General features: G+C 42.4%; 1 protein-coding gene across 1 annotated transcript in view; it reads left to right on the plus strand.

The window, feature by feature from the left end:
• GMDS (GDP-mannose 4,6-dehydratase) overlaps positions 1–24,696 on the plus strand; it is a 1,578,414-nt gene that overhangs the window by 1,277,521 nt on the left and 276,197 nt on the right. The window contains exon 8 of the mRNA XM_085607140.1: positions 13,890–14,008. Coding sequence (XP_085463266.1) covers positions 13,890–14,008 — 119 coding nt within the window. The remainder of the gene's footprint in view (positions 1–13,889; positions 14,009–24,696) is intronic.

Here is a 24,696-nt window from a genome sequence, read left to right on the forward strand (position 1 = left end):
GTTACCGCCCTGTAGACTTTTAAGACGGCCCATCCGGACAAACGCACGCCATCTTTGTTTTCCCCTGACGTCCGTTCCACCACTTCTCAGGCTCGTGTTCGCTGCGTGCTCTGCTTGTGCATCACGATTCTGTAATTGGCTGCGGCTTGTCCTATCCCCTGAACGCAGCGAGAAAGGGAGCCGTCAGAGTGCTCGCTCTTTCCCCGTAAATCTCCTCCCCTACCAGGTTAAGTGATGGGGGGAATCCTCAGTTTTTGCATTATGGGACGACCGATAACTTGTGCAAGAGAGGCGGGAGTTATCCTTGTAAATTACATGTTTTTTTTGTATTATTTTTTTGCTTTTGGCCAATAATTCAGAGTGAGTGGCACTTAAGAAAATCCTCCTGCTTATTTACATCAGTAGGCACCCTGCAGCTAGTGAACTATAAACATTAAACTCCACATAAGAATAAACATAAAGCTGGTGGGTGCGCCTGACATTTCCCTGCCCCCTCTAGAGGTCAGTGCGACCCCGTGTCCTAATCTCGCTGACCTACATAATGCAGTCATTGACCATTTTAAGAAGGGCTCGCTCTCCTGTTAAGCAGCTCTGTCGTTCTGCTCTCGTATCTTAACACGGAGTCTCATGGCAGCCTTGCAAGTGCCTGGAACACATGCATGCTAGTAATGTAATTCATTTGTGTTTCGCGCATTTCTCGTTTTAACGGCATGACTAATTGATTCCCCTTTTCATCGTACAGCAAAGAACTCAATTATGGCGGGAAGAGCCAATACCACAGTCTCCGGGTGCTTCTGTTGGAGTATGTTATTGTGAGGCTTTTGGCAAGTATCCAGCACTTGATGCCCTGCCCTGTATGCCCCTAGAGGGCTTAGGACGCAGTTTCTGCGGTATGGCGCTGCGTTCCTTCATTCTGCCTGTTAATGGTTTTTTATGTCTGGCCTCATGCTACTCTGTGACCACATTTTATGGCGCAGTATTTTATAATAGAGAGCAGTTGATTGAACTCAAAGACATTGTATCCGCCTCAGGGTGAGTCCGGATATCGGTCCAGTAGTAAAGGCTATATCGTGGCCTCTTGCATTTAGGGCAGCTCAGCTCCTTGGCTGCTTTTTCATTTCTTTTCTGTTCGTGGGCGGCTCATCTGGATTTTACTCGCACAACTTAAAACAAGCATTGGCATAGCCAATAGGTCTCGCCTTTGGGACCTTATAAGTATTTAGTTATGCAGCACAATATCCGTACTGCAACAATATTAACTGTTGCATGGCTTAACACTTATAAGGTCTCAAAGGCGAGACCTATTGGCTATGCCAATGCTTGTCCTTATTGTGTCCATTTATTTGGCCATATTTTGTAGGTGGCGTCCTCAACAGTTTGATGTAGACCATAGCAACTACAGATGACAAATACTGAAGGATATTTGGTGCATTTTCACTCCTTGTTTTTCTCCAAATTTCAGAACATAGTCAGGGAAAAGGGGCTTTAGCCTCTGACTCCTTTGCTATTTACCCTACAGTTCCTAGCAGGTGTGGAGAGCATGCATCTTGGATTTGTATCCATTAGTAGGGTTGCCCAGGATCATCCCCAATAGGTCTGGCTGCATGTAGCTTAGCCTGAATGAGAAGTAAGGGAGTAAATGCTTAATCCTTGGTCTGCTAGAATTTATTTTTCATTGCTAACATTAGTGATGTTGCATTCTATTATGTAAATAATTGATGGTTTGCTCTGAATTTTAAAGTTTTAAAATAAGTATGACTACTTTTAAGCCAAGGAAAAGGGACATGTTTTGTCATACACTCATCGAAGGAAGGAGGCACCAATAGCCACTGGGCTTGGGTCAGTGTGTACAGTCCAAGCTGCCAACCAGCAGAACCCGTTTTTATCACTTTTATTGTGCGTAAGAAGGGCACAGCTAAAAATGAGTGTGGAATTAAACTGCTATGCACCCTCTGTGATGCAGTACCAAGGACAAATGAGCAACATTGGCCTTAACCTTCTCTGGGAAGCATCACCTTGCGCTGTTTTCAACATATTACTGCAGAGTTCACCATTTATGCCACAGTCGTTCTCTAAGCACATCACAAGGGAAAGAGAAAGATGTGGAGCGTCATTGGATGTTAGTCAATAGACACCTCTTCCAGGGTACCATTTAAATAGACCTCTGCCTTTGACCAGAATCTGAGCTCCTGCGCATCATCACTCTCCCCACATTTGGGTGAGGGAAGAGTAGAAAACCTCAACTAAGTTTATGGTTTCTCTATTAGTGCAAAACAGTGTCCAGTAAGGCCATTTGCTCTGTTGTGAAGCAACACACAACTGCATGGAGTGGTCTACAGTGCCTTCACTTTGAATGAAACATCTGGCACTCTTGGCGCAGCTGTTTTATTTTATTCTGAGTATAAGTTGAGTTTTATGTGAAGTGGAAAAAGCCTGACAGAAGGCAAAGAAAAGGCATGCTCATTTTATAAATCAAAAATTGCATCATCTTAACCTTTTATGAAGGCATACAGTAGGGTTGCATGCAACTGGAATCCTATTAAAAATAATCTTTGGACCAGGGCGCGCACCCAAGTGCAAGTTTAAGGGACCCGGTTGGCCAAGTGCGGTTAAACTTCATCTCGATTAGCGAGACTTGTTAGTTGCGGATGAGGGCACAGTTAATCAGTAGTCGTGGCTTGGGTGCAGACCTGGGAAAGGTGAAAGTTAATGGAGAGAGGCTAGACAGCTTCAACAGACTACTGCTGCGTAAGGAGAGTGCAGATCATCATCATAGTTTTTCCACTTCAGGTATTCCCAGTCACTAGCCTGGGTGTGAATTTTTATACGAGTGGCTTACAAATGGGCGCGGCTCATTAAAGTACTAAAAGGCCTGGGTTTTTTACATTTAGCTTGAGTTGAACCATCACTCACTGAGGATTTTTGTCTGAAAGTCTTGGCACAAGATGAGGTTGAGGCATGTAAAGCAGGTCTCTTCGTCACGTAGCAGCAAAAGCACATCCACAAGGCATATTCCGCCGTGGATGCCTGTACCGCTGATTGACTTTGTCTTGAATGTTTAAATAAAATCTGTGAACGGATTGTCTTCAGATGTGAGTCATTGAAGCACAACAAAAATGATTTCAGTTGAGAAAAATGTGCAGTACCTTTGCCATTTAAAGAAGCATGCTTATATTTTAAGGAAGCTGCAGGATAACACAGGGATGCATCTCCTATTGAGTTATGGAGCTTGGGTAATTTATAGCATTGCACATGAAAGAGCCATGACTCTTGTAAACTCTGCTCCCCTCCCATAACAGGCTAGAAAAATGCATTGGCCTCCACATGGCACTAACAAAGACCATGCAGCGCCGTTTCCAGTACCTGCAGGATGCAGCCGTTGGGTTGATCACCAAAGGTTAGTTGTCCACCTGTCTTGACCCAGCCAGTAGAAACACACATTAAATTGAAGCCCTGCTCTTTAGTACACAAATACTACTGCTGTGTTTGGAATCTCTGTACCTCAGGCCAGGCCATCTTTAATTAATCAATCAGGAGTTTATGTAGCGCAGCTACTCACCTGTGAGAGTCTCAAGGCGCTGGAGATGGGGGCTGATCCGTCTGGGTGTGGAGGTTCAATCGAAGAGCCAGGTCTTGAGGTCCACCCTGAATTGGGTCAGCGACGCGTTTTGTCTGAGGTGGAGGGGCAGGGTGTGTCATGGCCTTGGCGGCGAGGTAGGAGAAGGATCTTCCTCAGGTTCTGGTCTTGTGGATCCGTGGGACGGAGGCCAGAGCGAGTTGGGCGGAGCCGGGTTGTCTTATGGGTGTGTGGAATGTGAGGCGGTGTTCATATATTCTGGTCCTAGGTCATGAAGAGCTTTGTAGGCATGTGTGAGAAGCTTGAAGGTCTTCCGTTACATTTTTTATGCAATGTTCGAACAGGGGGCCATTTCATCAATATTTAAAGTGCTTCTTCCACCAACTGTGTAAACAACCCAAAATTCACTACCGGTGTACCGTAATTGATCCTATCTATAACAGGCTTTCCGGTCGAAATGTTCTCTTGCTGCTGTTAATGAATATTTCTCATTATAGCAGATTACTCTCTGGAATTCTCAATGCCGTCCACTCCAACTGCAGAACCATCACCTAACTTTTTGGTAGAAATTAAAAACCTGATAATGTACCCGTTAGTTTGACTGCTCTCCGGGATTCAGTTATTGTGTGAAATCTTTATTTTCACAGGATTCAGTTTTCTTAGCTCCCTGATACTTTCCGGTTAGCTGTTCTAGAAATAACTAAATAATTTAAGACCCGTACTAATAATAAACAGCCCAGATCTGGCAACCATTTGGGGAAATGTATTGTCCCCATATATTCATAGATTGGGCGAAAATAATTATATTCTTGAATATTCAGCGAACTTTAGCAGCCTTCTTTTCTCACTTTCCGAGATTCAAGGATATTTGATAATTTATAGCTGCTGTGCTACAATATTTGTTAAAACGAGATTATCTTAGTTTCATTGTGAGTGGTTTAGTGAGTTAACGTGGGGAGGCTGAGTTTAAATTACTTTAGGTGAGTTGAGCCTCGGCCATTTTGGGACATGCGTGAAAGTTTTCTCACAAATCCAAGACGTTCTTGTGCAAACCAACAGCCACCTCGATGGGCTTTCTTAAGCCGTCGTGAGAAGAGCAGCCGCGTGGGTTATGTGCCGACCTCGCTCGTGTCTAGGATAAACAGATCGGAAAATCCCGTCGGAAAAGAAGGCGATCCGGGGCCTAAAACTCCTGAAATGTGTTACTGATCATGTGGTTAAAAGATAGCCAGGAGCCAGAGCGGTTGCCGCGATTCCATCGGAGATTGCGGCCCGGCCGTGTCATGGGTCATGTGGTGCAGCATGAGAACAGGAAGGTGAGCACGGGTGAACCTTTGCCTCGGTGGCGCAGTTCATCAGGGAACAAATGGTGCAGATCAGCAGTGCAGCTGGGCGCGGAGGTGAACGGCTGAGTGCCCCTCACACAGAGGCCTTTGTGCGCGGCTCGGGGGCTAGCCCTGCCACAGCGCCCGCCAGGCCCCGGCCCCTTGCAATTACTAACCCATTATCACTCCAAAACACGCGGTCATTTATCTTCTAATTCCGAGTGTCACCTGTTCTTCATTTACCACTCAATATCCATTAATTGTACTCTGCGGAGATTTACCAAAAAAAGGAAAGCTCTTTCCCCTCTGTTGGAACCAGTAATCCATTTGTTAGAAATAAATAAATATGCAGTTGCATGAACTTTGCTGAATCTCAGGATGAAGTCTGGTATAAAATTAAATCCTGAAAGGAAATGCCTTCGAATGTTTGGGTCAGGGGCCTGCCTGGGAGAGTTGCTACCACAGCAGTGAATAGTTTAATTTGTGGCGCGCACATTAGGCGGATTATATGTGTGTGTGTGTGTACATAAATATGTGTGCGCGCATGTGTGTGTGTATATATATATATATATATATATTCACTGAAAAAACCATAGGTTTCACACATGTTATAGTTAGCTGGACATTTTACTGATAAAAAACCAATGAAATTCCCCCGTTATAGTTACTGCAGGCAACTATAACTCACGCGACCGCAATCCTCTGTCTTCTTCCATTAAATTTTAGCTTTACATATATTACAAATATTTTTTTTTCATAAAGACACATGTCATCAGCAGAAGATTGCGGTCGCGTGAGTTATAGTTGCCTGCAGTAACTATAACGGGGGAATTTCATTGGTTTTTTATCAGTAAAATGTCCAGCTAACTATAACATGTGTGAAACCTATGGTTTTTTCAGTGAATTTGCAAGGTTTTTTAAATGCTAAGTTACTTTACGCCATTCGTGGCGTGCGCGCCCAGTTAACGCAGTTCGTTCCGTGCGCGCACGGTGCGCTTCGCGCACCGTGCGCGCACAGTGAGCACGCGGTGCGCTTTGCGCACCGCGCGCCCACTTTACGCAGTTAGTGCCGTGCGCACATGGGGGACATATTTTGCGCATCTTTGTGAAATGTATTCTTCGGGCACCATTTGCACACGGGGTGGGGAGAATGTGGATAGTTTTTTTTTATATATAATTTTTTACCGTGCGCGTACGGTAAGCGTAATCGGCGATTTTCCGATTTTTGGGCTTGGGGGTGGTTTGGGGACCCCTGTATCAATGCTGGGTGGTTAGGATCTCATGAAACTGCCTCTTTACATATATTTGGGGTACGTTTTTGCTGCCCAACTCAGGAAGCGAGAGAGAAAATGGCGGCCGCCGCTTCCTGGTTTCGACCGACTCGAATGTTTACTAAGATCTAAAAGCCAATCAGAATCGCGCTCGCGCACGCCACCGTACGCGTACGGTAAGCTTACGGTAACTGCCACAGATATATATATTGATTTAAAGGCTATTTTCTCAGAATCTACTGAACAGCTTTACACCAAACCTACAAAAGGCACTTCCTTGACCTGGGGACTACCTCTCTGCCAAATTTCATTAAATTCTGTTCAGCCGTTCGGGCTGTAACCCTGTCTAAAGGTCCTATGGAAAAATGCATGGGAAAAACGCGTTTTGGGACCCCCCTTTTATCTCAGCCCCCGCTTGACGAATCCCCCCGAGACTTTCAGGGTAGGAGCGGAGCGTAGCGCCCCACCTATTTTGAAAAATTCGCGAGGATTCGTCGACCGGCGCCAAAGTTATTCAAAATAGAATGTTGCGGATTTCCTATGGAAACGTGGTCCTAACTATAACTACCTACTGGCGACCGCCAGTAGGTAATATATATATATGTGCGTGCAGATATATAGATGTGCCTATATATATATATGTGTGTGCGCATATATGTGGGTGCGCGTATATATATGTGTGTGTGTGTATGTCTATATATGTGTGCGTATATATATATATATGTGTGTATCTATATATATATGTGCGTATACAGGGTAGTTATTGTTAGGACCACGTTTCCATTGAAAATTTAGTTTTTGGTTTGCTAATAACTTTGGCGCTGTTTTGAAGAACCTTCAAAAAACTTTCCCCCCAAAAATCTCATTCACCCTGGCTCCTTCCTCAAAGGTTTTGGGGCAATTTAGCACATTTTTCCCATTCATCTTTGCATAGGAAAATTAGGCACAGCTACAGCCGAAATGGCTATACTGAATTTCAGCAAATTTGGCAGAAAACTAGATCTTGGTCCAAAAGGCGTGCTTTTTGTGATTTGGTGTAAATCCGTTGAGTAGTTTTTGAGAAATTAAGGTTCAAAATCTTTGTACATTTCACACCATGGACACTTCGCAGATCCATCATGGAGGTTTTAAAGATCCTAATGCACTGTGATTAGTGGACAGTGACTGTTAGCGATGGCTGTGCGGGATCCCATTGTCTTGCCGCAACTTGAGGAAAATGTTGCAGCTGTAATCATAGGACTCTGTCTCGGTCCTGAGTACTAGAGCATTTTATAAAAAGAATATAAGGGGGGGGGGGAAGGTAGGGGTACCCTTACCTCCTGGGCCATATGGTGGAGAGGGGACCCTTGGAGTTAAAAAAAAAAAAAAAAAATGCTTAAATCACTGATCCGCTGTGGTGCTCAGCATGACCCTCTGGTGAGTCACGGCAGCTTTTCTGATCCAGAGGAGTGCCCCAAAAATAAAATAAAGGTGGGCGGGGTTTGGCACAGGGTCTGACTGCTACCCCACGATGTGCATGGTCCAAAGGTTGTGCAGCAGGAGGGGCGCCTGCGGGAGGTGGCCCTCAGGGCCTGGCCGCAGGCTGGGGATTGAGCGCCCATGCCCCACGTTGAACGAGTTATATACCCCACGTTGAACGAGTTATATTTACTTGAGATAACTATCACTGGTGAAATTCAATGGTTTTGTTTGTTTAAATCCGCATGTTTTATCTGGAATTTTCACTTAACATAACATACCTTTTGGGTTTCTCAGTGAAACTATATATATATATAATCTATTTACCATAGGAAATTAGTTTTTGGTTTGTTATCTTTGACGCAGTTTGATAAATCTTTACAAAACCTGCCAAACAAAAATTCCTCAGCTCACTCCTTGGAACTTTCAGGTTGATTTGTTAAGCTGGGTCCGAGAGAAAAGAGAGGGGGAGTCCCAAAGCGTAATTTCTCCATGCAGTTTCTATAGGGAAATTTAGACATCGATAAAGCCAAAAGGGCTGAATGGAATTCCACCAAATTTGGCAGAAAGCGGTCTTTGATGTAAATACGTTCAGTAGTTTTTGAGAAATTAAGGTTAAAAATTCATAGCTATGTAGACAGTTGAGTTTGCAGGACGCTTGTGGAGTCTTGCGGGCATGCAACTCCAAAGAATCGTGCGAACGGGGGCTTTTTTTCTTGTCAACCACCTCACATCTGCTGGAGCTTGTGCTCTGATTGTCTGAGGGATCAGCCCTGCCTAGCAGTAAGTATTGTAAAACATCAGTCAGATAATTTGAAGACGCTCCCCCGTTTGAAAGATGTGTATTCGGTTAAATAAGTTTCAATAACTCTGCACTCGCAGAAATAAATATTGCTGTAAATTCTATTGTCTCATGTATTTTTTAGATTTTGCCATCTTCATATACTCCTCATTTGTTGGCATTTGCATTGCCAGTTCAAGCAGAAAAATACGTGAACTAGAGGTTATTAAATACACCCTTGAGTAAGCCTCCTCGTAAGCTATTCAGATACACACTTTTCTACCCAATGTTTAGTTTGAAAACAAAAGTGCAGCGTCTTACAGCTTTTCTTCAGTGCCCATTTCCAGTACTATCGGAGTACAGAGCACCAAGCCTGCCTAGTTTTGATACTACTACCTTTTGCTTCCGCTACCCTACCCTTTTAATCTCCTGATCCTGCAATTACATGTTTGTTTTCAAGCCTGCTTACTCCCGTCAATGTTTTCCTATCTTTCTTCCTTCTTTCCATTCGCTGATTTTCTTTCTCTTACCCTGAATCAAAGTCTGGGGATGAAAAGTACATCCTGGTCCCAAAATAAGTGCTATGCCAGGCATTAGCACTAATTAATTACCTTTCTATTGTCTGTCCATTCATCTTCAATTCCTATTCCATAGATGAGCGAATGAGTGCATGGTTCCACTGGAATGAGGACGAGTTGGTCTGATTGCCCAGAAATCTTTTTACCTTGCTGCAGACACCAAGAACAGTCAAACCTGGAAGACCACAGCTCCTCTCTTTTCATGTCTCTTATTTATCACTTAATGTGGATTGGTGGATGGGCTGTATTTTCCTTGGTGCATTCTGCCTGCATGAGCAACGTCCTGTCTAGAGCCTTTTACAGGCACCCATTAGAAAATCAGTATTTTGAAGCTGGCAGAGACTGGTACATCAAACACCCAGCCTTTTGCTAGTCTAATTGTGGGTTTTTCGTGTGTTGTATGAGAGTTCTAGTAAACCCTTTCTGTCCTTGGAAAAGGTGATATTTGGCTTGACCTAGATATTTCTAATCACAGCAAATGGCGGCAGAAACCATTAGGCCTGACATTTACATGTTTTGCTCCTTTATCTTCCCAGGTGGGAGTTGATATCAACTTGTAATACCTTTCATCTTGTTGAAAAATTGAACATAATGGAGGCATTGACTTTTTCAAAACAGCATGTTTTTCCCTCTCTGCAGGAAGGACTGTTGTAGTCATGTCTCTTGTATGGATGCAAGCATGAGAAAGTTCTTTAACATCGTTGATTCGAGGGGTCCTCCTCACTCTAGCAGGGTTTAATCACTAAAAACACTTAATTCAGTCTTTTGTAAAGGGGTCCTGGCTTGTTCTTGAATCTGATACTTTGGCTGCTCCTCAAACTGGTGTCAATCGACTCTACAACTTCAAATGACTAATTATGGCAGACAAGGGCCACAGGGGGTAGGAGATTTCCCGTAACATGTGTCAGTCATCTGCCATAGGAGTGAAAGCGCCTCAGGTAGTGCAGCAGATCTGGAGCATTTGACTCCATTTATTCAGCATGAGTGGGTGGGAGAAATCTTTGGGCCCTCCTTCCAACCCCATAAAAATCTGCCCAAGGCCAAGCTTGCTAATAATACCTGCGAGTTACATCATGGAGTTGGTATTACAGAATTTTCCATGGCTGAGTTTGATTCCCACTCTGGCACTGATCATCACAATCTGGGATGATTCTAGGTGAAGGAAAAACTAGCCCCCTGCTATGGTGCCACAAGCACCAAGTGAGGTACAGATTGTTCTTAGAACTAGCAAATATGGCCCTATTGTGGATAGAGGGTGCAGCAAAATGTCACTTTGCAGAGTGCATCAGAATTCCATCCACTTTCCACTGCTGACCTTTGAGTCTTAATCTATATAAATGTATGTAGGCTTCGCTTATTATTAATGTAAAAAAAATAATGTGTCTTTGAACAAGCTATCAGTGCCTGCAGTCACCTCGAAAATTAACTGGAAACTCAGTTTGATCCCATATATTTGCGTCAATACTTTTGTCCAGTTTTGAATGGGTTCTACTAGTCAGTTGTGGCACATGCTTTTTTCTGTCACTTAGTTTTATAAGTCGAGTGGAACAAACGCGGTTAGATCTACAGGCTGCATTGACCTCAATTAAACCGAGAAATAACTAAGGAGACGCTCAATGACAATTGGAATCAACTAGATTCTTTCAAATAGCAATTCAGTATGTGTCCAAAAACCCTTATCCCAACAAAATAATCTAGTAGAAATATGTGTAACTACTCAATTAGAATTTCGACCAGTGCTTTGTCTTAGTATTTTGGCATTTGCTTCTCTAATAAGTAAATTCAGTTTTCTATTAGACTGGATGCTCTTTGCTAGGCGGTCATTTCTTTTAGCCCTAACATTTTCTTCCCGTCCCCCACTCGTATCCTACTCGCAGGGTTACTAGTAGAGCACCCCTATGGAGTGCCCCTTCTCCACTCCCCCAAGAAGTCGTCCCGGGTGCTGGTGCTTGCCATCTTTTCGATTTAAGGGACAGTGTTATTGGTTATTGTTTCTTATGTCCAAAATTGTGATACATCATTACTCACCTACTACAGATTAGGATTCGAAATAAGTACGTGGACGAAAGGGCCTATAGTTGCTTTCCTACGGAGATTGTATTTTATTGTAGATTTATAGAACCTTTACACCCCTCCCGAGGCTTTGAAGCACTTTGTAGACAAGTAAAATGCTACTCCGTGGAGCCCAGAGTTAGTTTGTGGTGCAAGTGCAACACGCTTTGAGTTTTAATACCAATTAGTTTCTAGCAGTTTTTTTAATGTAGAGCTTCTCCATAAGCTAACTTTATAAGCTTCACATACAGAATTGAAGAACCTATCCCTAAATCACGTGCCTCGCTCTCCCTGCTAATACCAGGCTCTAAACTAATTCAGAATATATGAAACTGTCAACAATGCAGATGCTCTGCAGTGCACCAGAAGGCTGAGGATAGCGAAGCAAGCAGACATTGAAGATTGTGCTTGTACAATTCTAATATTTTACGTAGCCGGGAGGATAGCGAAGCAAGCAGACATTGAGGTTTATTATTCAGACTTCAAATGCTGGAAGTTTGGTTGGATTGCTGCATTCTAGGATGTCAGATAAAAAAAAAATGCTATCCTCTCATCAAAAATGCCACCGACCTTAAATTACATAAACGTCGCAAATCTGTACACCCACAAATAACACATGCACGGCTTCCGTTTAATTTACAAATCCGACATTGATTTCTAAAACCTTTAACTGACTTGCCACGTTTTGGGTGGTATCTGGGAAGCGAAACTGAGCTCTCCCAAAGCTTGTATTAATCAGATTTGCAGAGTATCCACTCGCATCTGGGGACTTGCTGATGTTTTCTTTGAATGTGATGTGAAAAGGGCAGTCCAAACAGCTCTGTGGGCGGTGGATTGTAGTTGGTGCAGCCTCTGGAATGTGGTGGTGTTAGTTGTTTATTTTCTGCTGTTCTTCTGTTGGATTTCTGTGCGTCCCCGGCATTATGCTGCAAATTAATGTATTCTCGGTATCTGGGTGCCAGTTCCGGGAATAATTTATTAATTAATTTATTTTGAAGGGGGCTTAGTTTTTTAAGAGAGTTCTCTTTGTGTCCCACTCCCTTTAGAGCACTTTATTGACTAACACAGAACGCACACGTAGTCTGCTCACTTGTTTTGTCTGTTTGTGACTATCATACATAAAATGAATTACAGTGAATGTGAATAAAAAGAGGGTATTAGCTTTTTAAGGACAGAGCACAGACTCTCCCATATTATGCAGAGTTCAGCCTGGCAGAGAGGGCTCCTGGGTTAAGTTGCTTCTTTGGGGGCGTTTGAGGCGCAGTTAATGAACTGGAGGAGGTGGGAGATCTTATAGTGTGGATCAGGGCAGCTTGGAGTTAAGCCAGCATGCAAAGTGGGTCCTCAATCTCTGCTACGTGATCACTGGCTTCCACACCAGTCATCAATTGAATATTTATTGAGCAGTGTAGTTTTGGGGAATCTTCTGCCGAAGTGGTGCTTTGGCTGTGCTCCAAAGGACGATAGATTAAATGTGTTCCATAGTATTGGTCCTGGATCTCAGATGGACTTAACTCCCTCATGCTTTAACCATCTGAATTTCTGTTTATTGATCAGTTCCTGTTAAGTACGTAGTCAGGAGGGAGACTTCTATAAGCGACTGCCCGGCTTCTGTGGCCTTTTTAAGATTTCTGTGACATGATTGTCTTTATTCTCTGTAAACACTTGGCCGAGTTCTTGATTCAAAGACAAGGATGCAATAATTTGCAGGGATCTGCACCGACGAGTAGGACCCATCATAACAACATGGTGTCACCTTGCTGCAGCACTCTCATTGATTGCTGGCAGGGCTTCCAGGGCATAGGGCTCTCTGGAACACACTAGCACTGTGAGCTATTAGCTCTTGTATAGGAAACTATCTGCTATTAGTATGGCCATGTAAGATTGTCACCTGACTGAGGTGCCTTAAAATGTAATACCGTAGCTTCCGTTGCAGAATCTTGTCATTCCATGATGCATGTTCTGGGCAGTTTGTTGTGATCTGCTGCTTGTTGGTTGGCAGTAGCAGGTTCAGTGACTTGTGGGCGTTTATAATTTTGGTGTTGGACCATCAGAAGGCTTTTACCAACTGCATACATATCTCTTAGGATATTATCATGCCCATTGACCAGCGATTAGGGATAGTCAAAGCCTAGTATTGTTGGTTTCATGACATCTTTGAGCTCAGTTGGTGTAGGTGAGGTGTTCTATCTCATGGGCGCTGTTGTTTTTTTGTACGCAGTGTATCTTGGTTGCAAATGCTGTCTGCATTAGAATGATAGGTAACCACATGGCACATCGGAGGTGTGTGGAATATGCTGTCTAATGTGTTTAGGTTGGAAGTGTGTTCTAGTTTATAGAGGCATGGGGTTTGAATTTTTCCTATTGAATTTATCTATAGAAGGAAACTACACTGAAAAATTATAATCTCACCAGGCCAAGGCATGTAATTCAGATGCTGACATGAGCAGAGCCTATGTAACCTTTTAAAGGCTGTAATACTGCGTACTGCTCTACCTTAGTGACAGATCTGCCACTACAATTGGTGATATGCCAGAACCCATGTGACTTTACACTCAGAATTCAACTTCTCCTCCTCAGCTGATATGCCAATTTTATGCAGGTGTTCACACCCATAACACCTCTCATGCTCACAAAGGCTCCCAAAGGTGGAGAATCTCTAGTCGACAAACCCTAGTTAGGTTATGCCTAAACTCAAAGTCAGACCCGACGCCCTGTTGATTTGTTTCTTTATATCCAGTCTCTGTGCTGATTTTACTTCTTTGGTTTTTATTTGTTTTTAGGGCGTGGAAGTGAAATAAGACAATGTCTCACAAATAAGCTAATGTTGGGTTTTTCTCTCCCTAGGCTATGTGGATGATGCTGCAATCCAATGAACCTGAAGATTTTGTCATAGCTACGGGGGAAGTACATAGCGTGCGTGAGTTTGTGGAGAAAGCCTTCAAGCACATCGGAAAAACTATTGTGTGAGTAGTAGCATATGTGAAAATATTAGCTCACGAGATATTGATGTCTTCCCAAGGTTTGGAAATTGTTTACGAGCAGCAGCACACTAGAACACATGCCACTTGAGGTGATTTACTCCATCCTCCTGTAATCCGATCGCGCTTTGTGCAAATGAACTTTGCAAACCCTTTATGAGTGACCTAACACTGTTAGGAGGGTAGGCACCCCCTTCCAAATCATTATGGACACTATTTCCAGTCTTGGAGCTGTGTCTGCTAGGCATATGCTTTATAGGTATTGTAGCCTTCTTTTGCAATAATTAAACTAATTAGACTAACACACCTGGAATCACTCATTTGTAGGTGAAAAGCTCACGACTGGAGGAAGTGTGTTAATGACCTGAAGTGAGGTGTGGTCATGCTAACCGGAAATAATCAACTCTAAACACTCAGGACCTCATATATAGAGTCAGTACAGATTGCTAGCAGTGTTTGTCCTCACTGCAGCCATCATGTGGTCAGAGTCAAGCCCAGATAAAGTCAAGATACTATGGAAAACAAGTTTACTTAGTTGTCTGGCTCAGTAGTTGCATGGTTAGTACCTAGTTGAAGTATGGCTTGGCTGAATTTCAACTGCAATATATTAATCTTAAATTTTTTATTATCTAGTTACAAATGTCTTGCCAACATTAGACCATAACAAATTACATACTGCTTTATTTAAGTATTTATTTATTTTTTATTTATAAAGTTTTATATAGCGCGAACAAGATCTCGAGGGATAACCGAGTGCTTTACAATAGGATGGAAGAGAGGACATAAAAGCAACAACGAGCATCAATTGGGAAAAAGAAAATAATACAATAAACAGGTGTAAGCGAACAACAAAGGGGGGTAATAATATGCAGTAATGCAATATCGAACTCCAATTGGGAAAAAGGAGATAATACAATAATCAGATGTAAGCGAACAACGAAGGGGGTTAATAATATGCACTCCTATTTGTGTGGCAGGGTCTGGCGTTATGTTAGAACAGATGATGTGAGTTTGTTTTTCTGTGTTGTGATCGGATGTCATTATCTTGCTCTTCTTTTTGAGACCTGCAGACCAATGAGATAAGACGACCTCGCAAGCATGATAGTGAAAGGTGCGGGATGTAAGCTTTGTTGCACCAGTCGACATATGCGAACACACACTTAGAATATATAATTCATTTCACAAGCACTGATCGAACAATCCATTATGTTGCATATTATGTGTCTGATGTGAAGTAGGCTTTCAGTGATGTGGTTTGCCCAGTGCTGTCATGCTTGGAACAAGAACATGTGCTTCGTGATGGACAACCAACCTTTCACAACACCAGAATACAATAAATCCTGGTCAAAATTATTAAAATGATCTTTCAGAAGACAGATCTAGAAGCCTCCAGATATACATATTAATTTGGAAAGTGGGAACACCTGTTATTTATAGCACTCAGATAAAGAGAAGAATGACTTGAAAGCTATAGAAAAACAATTTACTTGATTTTATTATTGAATTAGCATTTTCTTACGGGTGCCTCCAAACTTTTTTACCTTTTATTCTACCACTCAGTTGATTTTTGTTCTTTACTACTTCTAGATTGTTTCATTGGCGTGTTTTAGTACAGGCTTGAATTGAGTGATAAGCTAATTGGACCCTTTTAAAGAGATGCTCAGCTTTCACTGCTGACACAATGAGTTTCTAGTGTACCTCTCCCTCAGTGACTGTAGAATGGGACTGTCACCCACACCTGTGAATGAACCAGTGCCAGTTTCACAGAGTCATTGTGAGTGTCATTGAGCTAATCACTAATGAGCACTTCTTGGGCTGACACAAGGGGATGAAGTAAGAGGTAACGGCAGAGGGTCTGGACTTTTGCTACCCAGTATCCCCTTTAAGTGCTAGCCTATTTGTCTGGCTATGTGGGAGTGCTTTGATGATAGAGATGAAGGGGGAGAGCAAGGTCACTGCCATATCATCAGGTCCCACAGATGGCATTATTGGAGAAGCATAGATGTGTATTTTAATACTGCAAGCAAACACAATTTTGTAGATTCCCACTGGAAAAAAATCAATAATTCATGCAACTGATGTGCTAACCACACATGGCTACCAACTGTTGGTCATCTCTGTTGTCTTAGGTAAATCAGCTGTCAACCAATTTGATTGTATGCAGTGAGCTGCATCGCAGAGGCTACTCCATAAGATCTAGAGAGATGATCTCCATCCCAGATGCTCATCTGAAGAAAATAGTTTGCTGTTCAGAACAAGCATTGTCAAAACCAATAGGTGGGGGTTGAATGTGCCAACACCTACAGCGTAAGCATATTAAAGCTAGACCAGAAAAGAAAAGTAGGCTGATTTGAAGGCTCCTGTGGCTTAAATACAGGCCTCATTTTATGATAAAGACTGTAGCTGTGAAATCGTCCTTCACGCACACACTCAAGTGAAGATCAGAGGATACAGCAAATAACATTAGGTGAGATGACCACTCTACTGGACTGAGCAAGATGTGATTTTAAAGTCTCAAGCCAATTGCTGAAAGATGATGGTTTAAGAGAGTCAGTAGTAGAAAGGGACAGACTAAGGCTGCTTCATATAAATAGAAAGCAATAGGTCGGTCTGACATCTAAACTGTCAGAACTCAGATCAGAAGTGGTTTCTGCTGCTGAATACAATTGTTAAGTGCTGTGTGCATCTTCACTTTGGTTACCTTCTTGCTGGTTTTTCTTGGGAGTTTCTGTTCAGTAATTTTCACCATTTGAATTTCTGCAAATTCAACTCCTGCTTCCTGATGGGCCTTTAGAGAGATGTTAGTTTCATAGAGGAATTCAGCAGTCTAAAGTAACTGTTCTCAGACTCTGTCCTTGTATTGTGTTGAGAGTGCTAGTAAAATTCTACTTATGAGCATTTCTCTTGCCAGTATGCCTACAAAATCAGTTTCTGGATAAAAGTAATTCCATGTCTCGGTAATGTCTTCCTGAAAACAGTTTCCAGTCTCCCTTCCTGTCCGCCTGCATGTGGCATGGATCAGAACAGGAAATGTTCCCTTTGGCCCTCTTTGTCCAGGGAAGGGTCAGTGTTTAGGGCTCGGGTGGCTGAATTGATGGATCCCCCTCACTTGTTAGCACTGCAAGATGTCTGCCAATATGGAGTGCGTATTCCCGCCGCGTAAAAGGCTATTCAGTGGCTTCAGGTACTGTAAATGTAGGTCATTAATCTTGTATGAAAGACTTCTAATTATTCTTTTTTCCTTCGCTGGTGAAATTCCAGATTGAAATATTTATTTAATCAATCTGTTATAGTAAGTTGGAAGACAGATGTCACATTCTAATTGGTAGCTTCCAAACGATGTTGGTGACTTGTATATTTTGCATGAAACATTTAAAATTAAGTAAATGTACAATTGATGTTGGGTCCTGTAGCTGGATAGTCGTGATCACCATGAATGCCTATTGCTCCACAACCTTGTTGAACAAAGCGAACTGGCAAGTTCTAAATTCCCCTTTGCCTTACATTCTTGCTAGTTACACATTAGTTATAATACGGCTCTCAAGTGATGTGCGTGGTGTCAGTAATTAGGAATACACACTTTTCTTTTAGTTGATTTATAAAATAATTATTTTTCATTTGTTCATTTGGTAAATCATTGCGTATTCTGTGAGGTCATGTACCTGTGATTGTATATTACTACTCAGGATTGGAACAGGGCAGTGCGTTTTTTGAGGGCAGACACCAACACCGTACTTTGAGACTGGACTTAAAGAGACAGGATCTGCTAAGGAGGGTTTCTATTGTATCCAGAAGCCCTCCGCATAAATTAGATTTTTGGCAACATGACTGAATGAAGGCTCAGATTGTAGCAGGGAAAATGCTGGAGTATGACAGCATATGAAATGAAGACAGACCTAAAAATCGATTCATACTTTTTTAAACCAGATTTTCTGCATCTTTAATCTTCACACAGTCACCCACAAGCACCAAAGTGTTTTTGACAGCCTTCCTCACATCATACCGCTTCTTCCTCTTCAACATATTCTCTCATTCCTTCTTCCTCCACCCTTCAGTTTTCCCAAGTTAGTCATACTACACCATCCTTTTCTCAGAAACTCACATGGGGATCACCTCTATGTTAGCAATGCTGCTTTTGAATAACTGGAAAGAGGCTACCCCTGTCGAAGAATGTGGGGTCAAGCGATAATTGCGTACCTTTTTCATCATCACTGTTTCCCAGTTTACACTAGTTACTAAGGCTTGTTGTAGGGTTTCTTTTAGCACCTTTATAAACCGTTCCACCACACCATTACTCTCTGGGTGGTACAAAGCCGCCTTCTTATGTTTTATTCCTCTAGCTTTCAGAAACTCATCAACCACTCCTGAGGTGAGTTGCAGACCATTGTCTGAGAGTAGTCTCGAAGGAAAACCTTTCTTCTCAACTCATCCAAAAGGTTTATGACCTCTGCTGACTCAACCAAACTCACAACCTTAGTTTCTGTCCAGCATGAAAAGTCCACGCACGCAGGAATATAACGATCATACGACTTTATTCTCACCGGATCCAGACTATCAGTGGCGATATCAGACCAGGGACCCCTCGCTTGCTCCCTCAACACCATGGGTTGTGTCCTAAACTTAAGTACTTTATCACTGTGTAAGCACTCCACACAACTCCTCGCCTCTCTCTCATTACTTATGTCCATAGCTGCCCACCAGTAGCCTTCTCTGACCCTCTCCTTTGTTTTGGCAATGCCCATATGGCTGCCATGGGCACTATCCTCCAATCTCTTTCTAAGTCTACCTGGGGGAACTAACTAATTACCCCTCATCAGCAAACCTTCCACAAGAACGAACTAGTCTTTGACCTGCCAGTACCCTCTTATGTCATCATCACAATCTTTTTTCTCACACCATCCAATAGAAACCATCTTCATGACTTTCTGTAACATCCCATCAACCATTAAACCTTCTCCCCAACTTCTTCTGAAACAAATCCTTTTGTGATTCAACACACATTTACCCCCTCATCAAAGTCCTCTCCACCAAACCAATCACCTTAATCCGAAACCTCACTCTCGCTGTCTCCCGCTCTGGATAAACAGTCCTCCAAGATATTGTTGACACCCGGCAAGCAGGAAACAACAAACTCGAATTCTTGCAATGCTACAACCCACTTGCATATTCAGTGTGAGACAGAGTCTTTGTCCTTCCTTATAAACACACCCATCGCCCCTTATTCTGCCACTGAATAATTAAACTCCTCACTCTTCAAAGCCCTAGAAGTAAACAAAATGGTCCTTTCCTTCCCATTCATCTTCTGCATAAGGACAGCTCCGAGTCCGTACGAGCTTGCATCTGTTATATCCTCTCTCGGTTCAAAGATTCCCAAATTAGGGGCGTCGCTCAAACACTGCTTCACACATTAAAATTCACAATTGTATTCCTGACTCCAGATGAGTTCTCTCCCTTTTTTTTAGTAAATCCCTCATGCAGCATATTTTCTTCGCAAATGTTTTCACAAATTGTTATAAGATTCAGCCATTACATACATAAAAGAGGAAAACATAACACGGGCGGCCTCCATTCAACTAATCATAATATACAACAAGCCCTTGGTATAACACACACATCAAATCCTTATTATATGATTTTCAGGGTCCACTTTAGCTATGTCAAAAGTAGTGCTGTCGCTAGTATACATCCAGTGATATGTCCCAGTTAGTGTGTGTGTGTGTAGCTATGGAAAGGTGACAGAAACCGGTTGGGTTCCGAGGGTTATATAGAGTGCAGCTATAGAACACCCTTAGAAGAAAACATAGGGAGTGCCTCACGTAAGCAACTACCAGGGAACGATTGGCAGGTTCTCGCCAATTTACTCACTTTATCATCATTGGCACTTCTCCTATGTATGGGAAGAAACCAACACCCAAACAAGTTTAAAAGAATGTTGTGCGTGTCATGTAATCTATCTACTTGTATTGTATAAACAGCACATCTCAACAACCTCCCAAGGTTCCCAAAGAGAGAGAAGCTACTTCCTCGCAAGAAAAAGTTAAAAATGAGTTGCCAGAGCAATAAGCAGTTGTCTTTAATTATCAATGCCTGCACTCATGGTTAAAAACAGAATGCCATGTTTAGACCATATTAAGTAGAACGTACAACGGCCGACATGTTTCATTGCCATAATATATTTGCTGGCAATTTCTTCAGGGAAGGAGGACCTTGTATCACCCATACATGCACTGGACCTTTATGTGTAGAAAACTTAAAAGAACAGACCACATGAAGACTGACACATTACATGCGTAGCAATAATTACCGGATGGCTACTGGTTGAGTGCCTGCCAGTAGTCCACAGGCAAGAAACATAAAAGCTTCCAAATAGTCTTTTTTATGTATCAGATTATTGGACCTCAGTGCTTTGAAGGCTGGTATGTGAAGCCGATGTATCCCCAACTTTCTTCCCCTGAATTTCAAAGTGTAAGGGAAAGGACTTCACATTAAAACACACACACGGTCTCCACACGGCTTTCACATCTTTGTTATAGGGGGGATGTAATGAATTCTACCAATGCCCGATATACTCCCTGGGACTCCGCGTACACCCCTCACCATCTACGCCTCATATTTCTAAGCTCCCACCACTTGGCATTCATATGACCTACCGCCGGTGTCGGCATCTCCGCGACTTAGTGGACCACCTTCACTACACTTACACCCTGCTGAATTTCAAACAGAAGCTTGGAGATGTCATGACAGGAGAGGCCAGAGGGCAGGAGGATGTACACTGCACATAACGGGCGCCATCTTAAAGCAATGCCTGTACTCTTATAAGACATGGAATGTAGAAAGATCTTATTTATCTTCGTTGTCTGCCACAACAAGAGGCTAACAAGTTATAATTATGTTGCATAACTAATTATATTGCCCACAGCTCCCAAAATGTTTTATATGGTTGGACATACCATCCTACCGTACATAACATAATTAATGATAGAATGGGGGCACTCCGTTGTATTTTTAGTCATCATACTCACTGGCATCAACTTTAAAAAAAGAAAATACTCAATTTAAAAATGGAGAGAACATCATGAGAGACCACACAGCAGAAAGATGTAAACTGCACAGACAATGGACACCAACGGCATTTTTGTATAATGAAATTCAGCCATCCCAAGGAATTTCACCAGTTCATTCTTATTTTGAGATGCATGAAGACTACAAATAGTATTCACCAGAGTGGACTTTTTTTATTTCGTTACCATATGTCCACAATATTATATTTTCTGGACATCAAACTTACACTGGTCGGCTCTCAATGTCAGCAGGCCAGTCTCACATAGCCTTGACAAGACCTTTCTTAGCCTGCCATCATGTTCCTTCGGATCAGCACCAAATATCAGAACGTCATATTGTTATACCTTGACACGCTCAGTTCCCCTAAGAATGTGCTCCATCAGCCTCTGAAACACAGAGGCCACTGAGATAGGACCAAAGGGCATTCTCAGGAGCTTGTAGGTGCCAAACGCGTCATAAATGCTGTCATTTCTTGGGACTAAGAGTGTAACCGTATTTGGTGTTAAGCCGAGGTTAAGTCAAAAGATGAGAAGTAGCACCATCAAGAGAACTCAAAATTTCACTTATGTTGGGTAGTTGATATTGATGCACCACCACAGCTTTGTTGAGTTCTCTTAGGTCCACACAGAGCCTGGCCTCCTCATTGGCTTTCCGAGCCAGGACAACCGTAAATAACCATTCTATTGCCTCCACTTCTTGTATAATACCATTCTCAATTTGTTTAACTCTGTTCTCATACGTCCTTCGCTGTTAGTGGAACACTCCTGACCTTGGCCACCTTTGGTGAAATATAGGATTTTAGCTTTATAAGATGATAAATAATCTTTCAAACAACCGAGCTTATTAGCAAATACTTTTTGAAATCAATGTGTACAAATCTTGCTTCCAACTGACATGGAACTGACTGGTGGCATTTCTTTCAACACACACAGATGGACTCTCATTAGGATCCAAGTATAAATGCAGATCGTGCTGGTGAAAGCAGCTAATCAGGGAGTCATGTTTCACCGATATATAGATTTTCTCTGGGATAATTCTATATCGGAATTCAATTGTACCCCAGAAGTACGCCAGCAAATCAATGGGGTTTTCCCCCATGCTCCTCAGGTTTTATATACAGCTTCAACAATCTCACTTTGCCAAGCAGGTACTGCTCAAAAAACCCTTTTCGTATGAGAGTTATCTTAGTGTCAAAATCAAACAGCATTTTTACGGGCTGATTGTTTACCATGACTACTTTCAACAGACCATCAGCAGATGACTAATTCAGTTGGAGAATGTTGATTTCTTCCACATCCTCATCACTGAACTCCACTTTCTTTAAATCTTTTGTCGACCTACAGCACCTAGCAAAGTGACCCTTCCGTTCATAATTCTTACATTTGACCTTCCAGCCTGGACAATACTTGTAATTCGCAACATGCCAATTGCCACACTGAAAGCAATTGCTTACCTATCCTCTATTTCTATTAGATACATATTTTATTTTAAGCTCAATGATCCCTGCTGCATTACAGCTTTACTCTGCATGGCTGATTTTTTTAACATGGGTCACTGCAGATAACTAGTATGTATGGATTGGGTAATGTACTCTGGAAACATAAGATGACAAACTCTGAGGTTGCCATGACACTTTAGGCTTTAAAATTACCACCATGCTGCTCTTGAGAGGCCAAGTCTTCTTTGACTCCTTATCTGTGCGGAGGAAATCTGCAAAGGTGCCCAATTTTGCCCATTCTGTTCGCTCTAGCGATGCAACTTTTAGCTGCGCAGTTTTGTGAAAGAGGGCTTACTAGGGATATATTTGTAAACAAACGTGCACTCTATCTCACTCTATTCGAACAATGTGTCACTTTATCCCTAGGACAACCCCATTGAGCTCAGACGTTATAGTGGAATTAGATCATTTTGGCGCTAGGTGTAAAAGTTTGTGCGCGATTTAGTTCACACGCCACCAAGAACAATCAAGAGTTGCCATTCATATGTGGGCGGTCAACCCTTAACTATCTGGGTGTTAAAGTATTTTGTGAAGTGATTGCGGTATTAGCGGCGACCATGGATTCTGTTATTTTCTGGAAGAAACTCCCACTATATGCATTGGGCACAACAGCCCTTTGCAAAATGGTGGTGGTATCCAGTTTTTTGTATTGCTGTGGGAATAGGCAAATTAATTACCAACGCATTTATTTAATACACTCAGTTTGATGATATTAGATCTCATTTGGGGTGGCAGAATGAAAACTCCAAATCCCAGTCACGAAAGGAGGATTCCGTACTCCAGAGCATTACGTTTACTACCTATCTGCAAAGCGCGTCATGGTGGCTGACTGGTTGTGGCTACTGAACGGCTAAATATCTACAACCTGAAATTTTTAGCACGTCTCTACAAGAGACACTGTTTAGTGACTGGGATAAACCCTTTTCTCACCACAGATTGTGGGCAGCATGAGAGCACAAGACTGGTGGTGGTGATGCCTTTTCCTGGCAAAGGCCACATCACCTATGCGCTTATTCTAGTTTCTGAGATGTGATTGCTTCCATGTATAAGACCATCTGGACTGAAGCCGGGGCATTGCACATAAACAGTTTATTAAAAAATATTGAACTCCTCCCCTTTCAGAACCATACACGGTTATATCACATTCCTACTCTACAGTTTCTGGAACATGGATCTGTAGTGGAGGCTGTCTGAACCATTTGGGAAGGTGACCTAAATGAGTCTCAGACACACTTTACCCTTAAAACATTGCTAATGATGGAGGGGGTGGGGAAAGATATATAGTCATTGTATTGCACTATGCAAGCAATGACTGGGTTGAAGCACATTCAGGATGATGCACCACCACTCTCTCGTCTGTAGTATGCCATACGGCACATCAATGATTTTCATCTCCAGTGAAGGAGAGGCTCCACAGCCCTGGCTTTTTTCCTGTTAACATGGTTTTTTTTCTGCGAGAATGCAGCGGGTAAGGACCTTTAAACTTGTCTCTCATATGACAAGGGTGATTTTACTTATGAATTAACTCCTGTGTTTTTCTTGACCATTTTGAAGCTGTCCCATTTAATTCAGGCTACAAAAACGAAGCAAGAATGTTATTATATTCCTATATTCTTATGTTGGCCTGTTTTTGCCCCAAAATCCTAGGAACTGTGTGCTTCCGAGGAACCTTCCACCTTGTCCTCCTCCAGCTTCTTATGCCTCGCCATCACAGCATCCCATGTAGAAACTGTAGGATACTACCTTTTCTCTAGTAGCAATTGCTCCTTCTTTATAATAAGGTTGAGAATTCTTGCAGCAGATCTCCACCACTCATACCCATGCTATTCAGTCGTTCTACTGTAACTGCAAGAATGGATCCTCCAACTTGCCCAGAATATGTCTATTATTGACTGATCATGTCATCGGATGACTTGAAACATCACTGATAAGTTAGTGTTCTAAAGGAAAACCTTAACTTTTATATAGAAAATGTATGACATGCCCGGCATTAAGTGGCTATATTGCTGCATACTGAGGAGGGAAAGTGAGCCCACATATTTATCCTTTGTCCCGGTCTATAATGTGAGCTCTCATTCTCTGGTGTGCAGGGATGCCTACATGGTGCGGAGCA

Source organism: Triturus cristatus, chromosome 5_2 (genome assembly GCF_964204655.1).
Source record: "Triturus cristatus chromosome 5_2, aTriCri1.1, whole genome shotgun sequence".
Taxonomy (NCBI): Eukaryota; Metazoa; Chordata; class Amphibia; order Caudata; family Salamandridae; genus Triturus; species Triturus cristatus.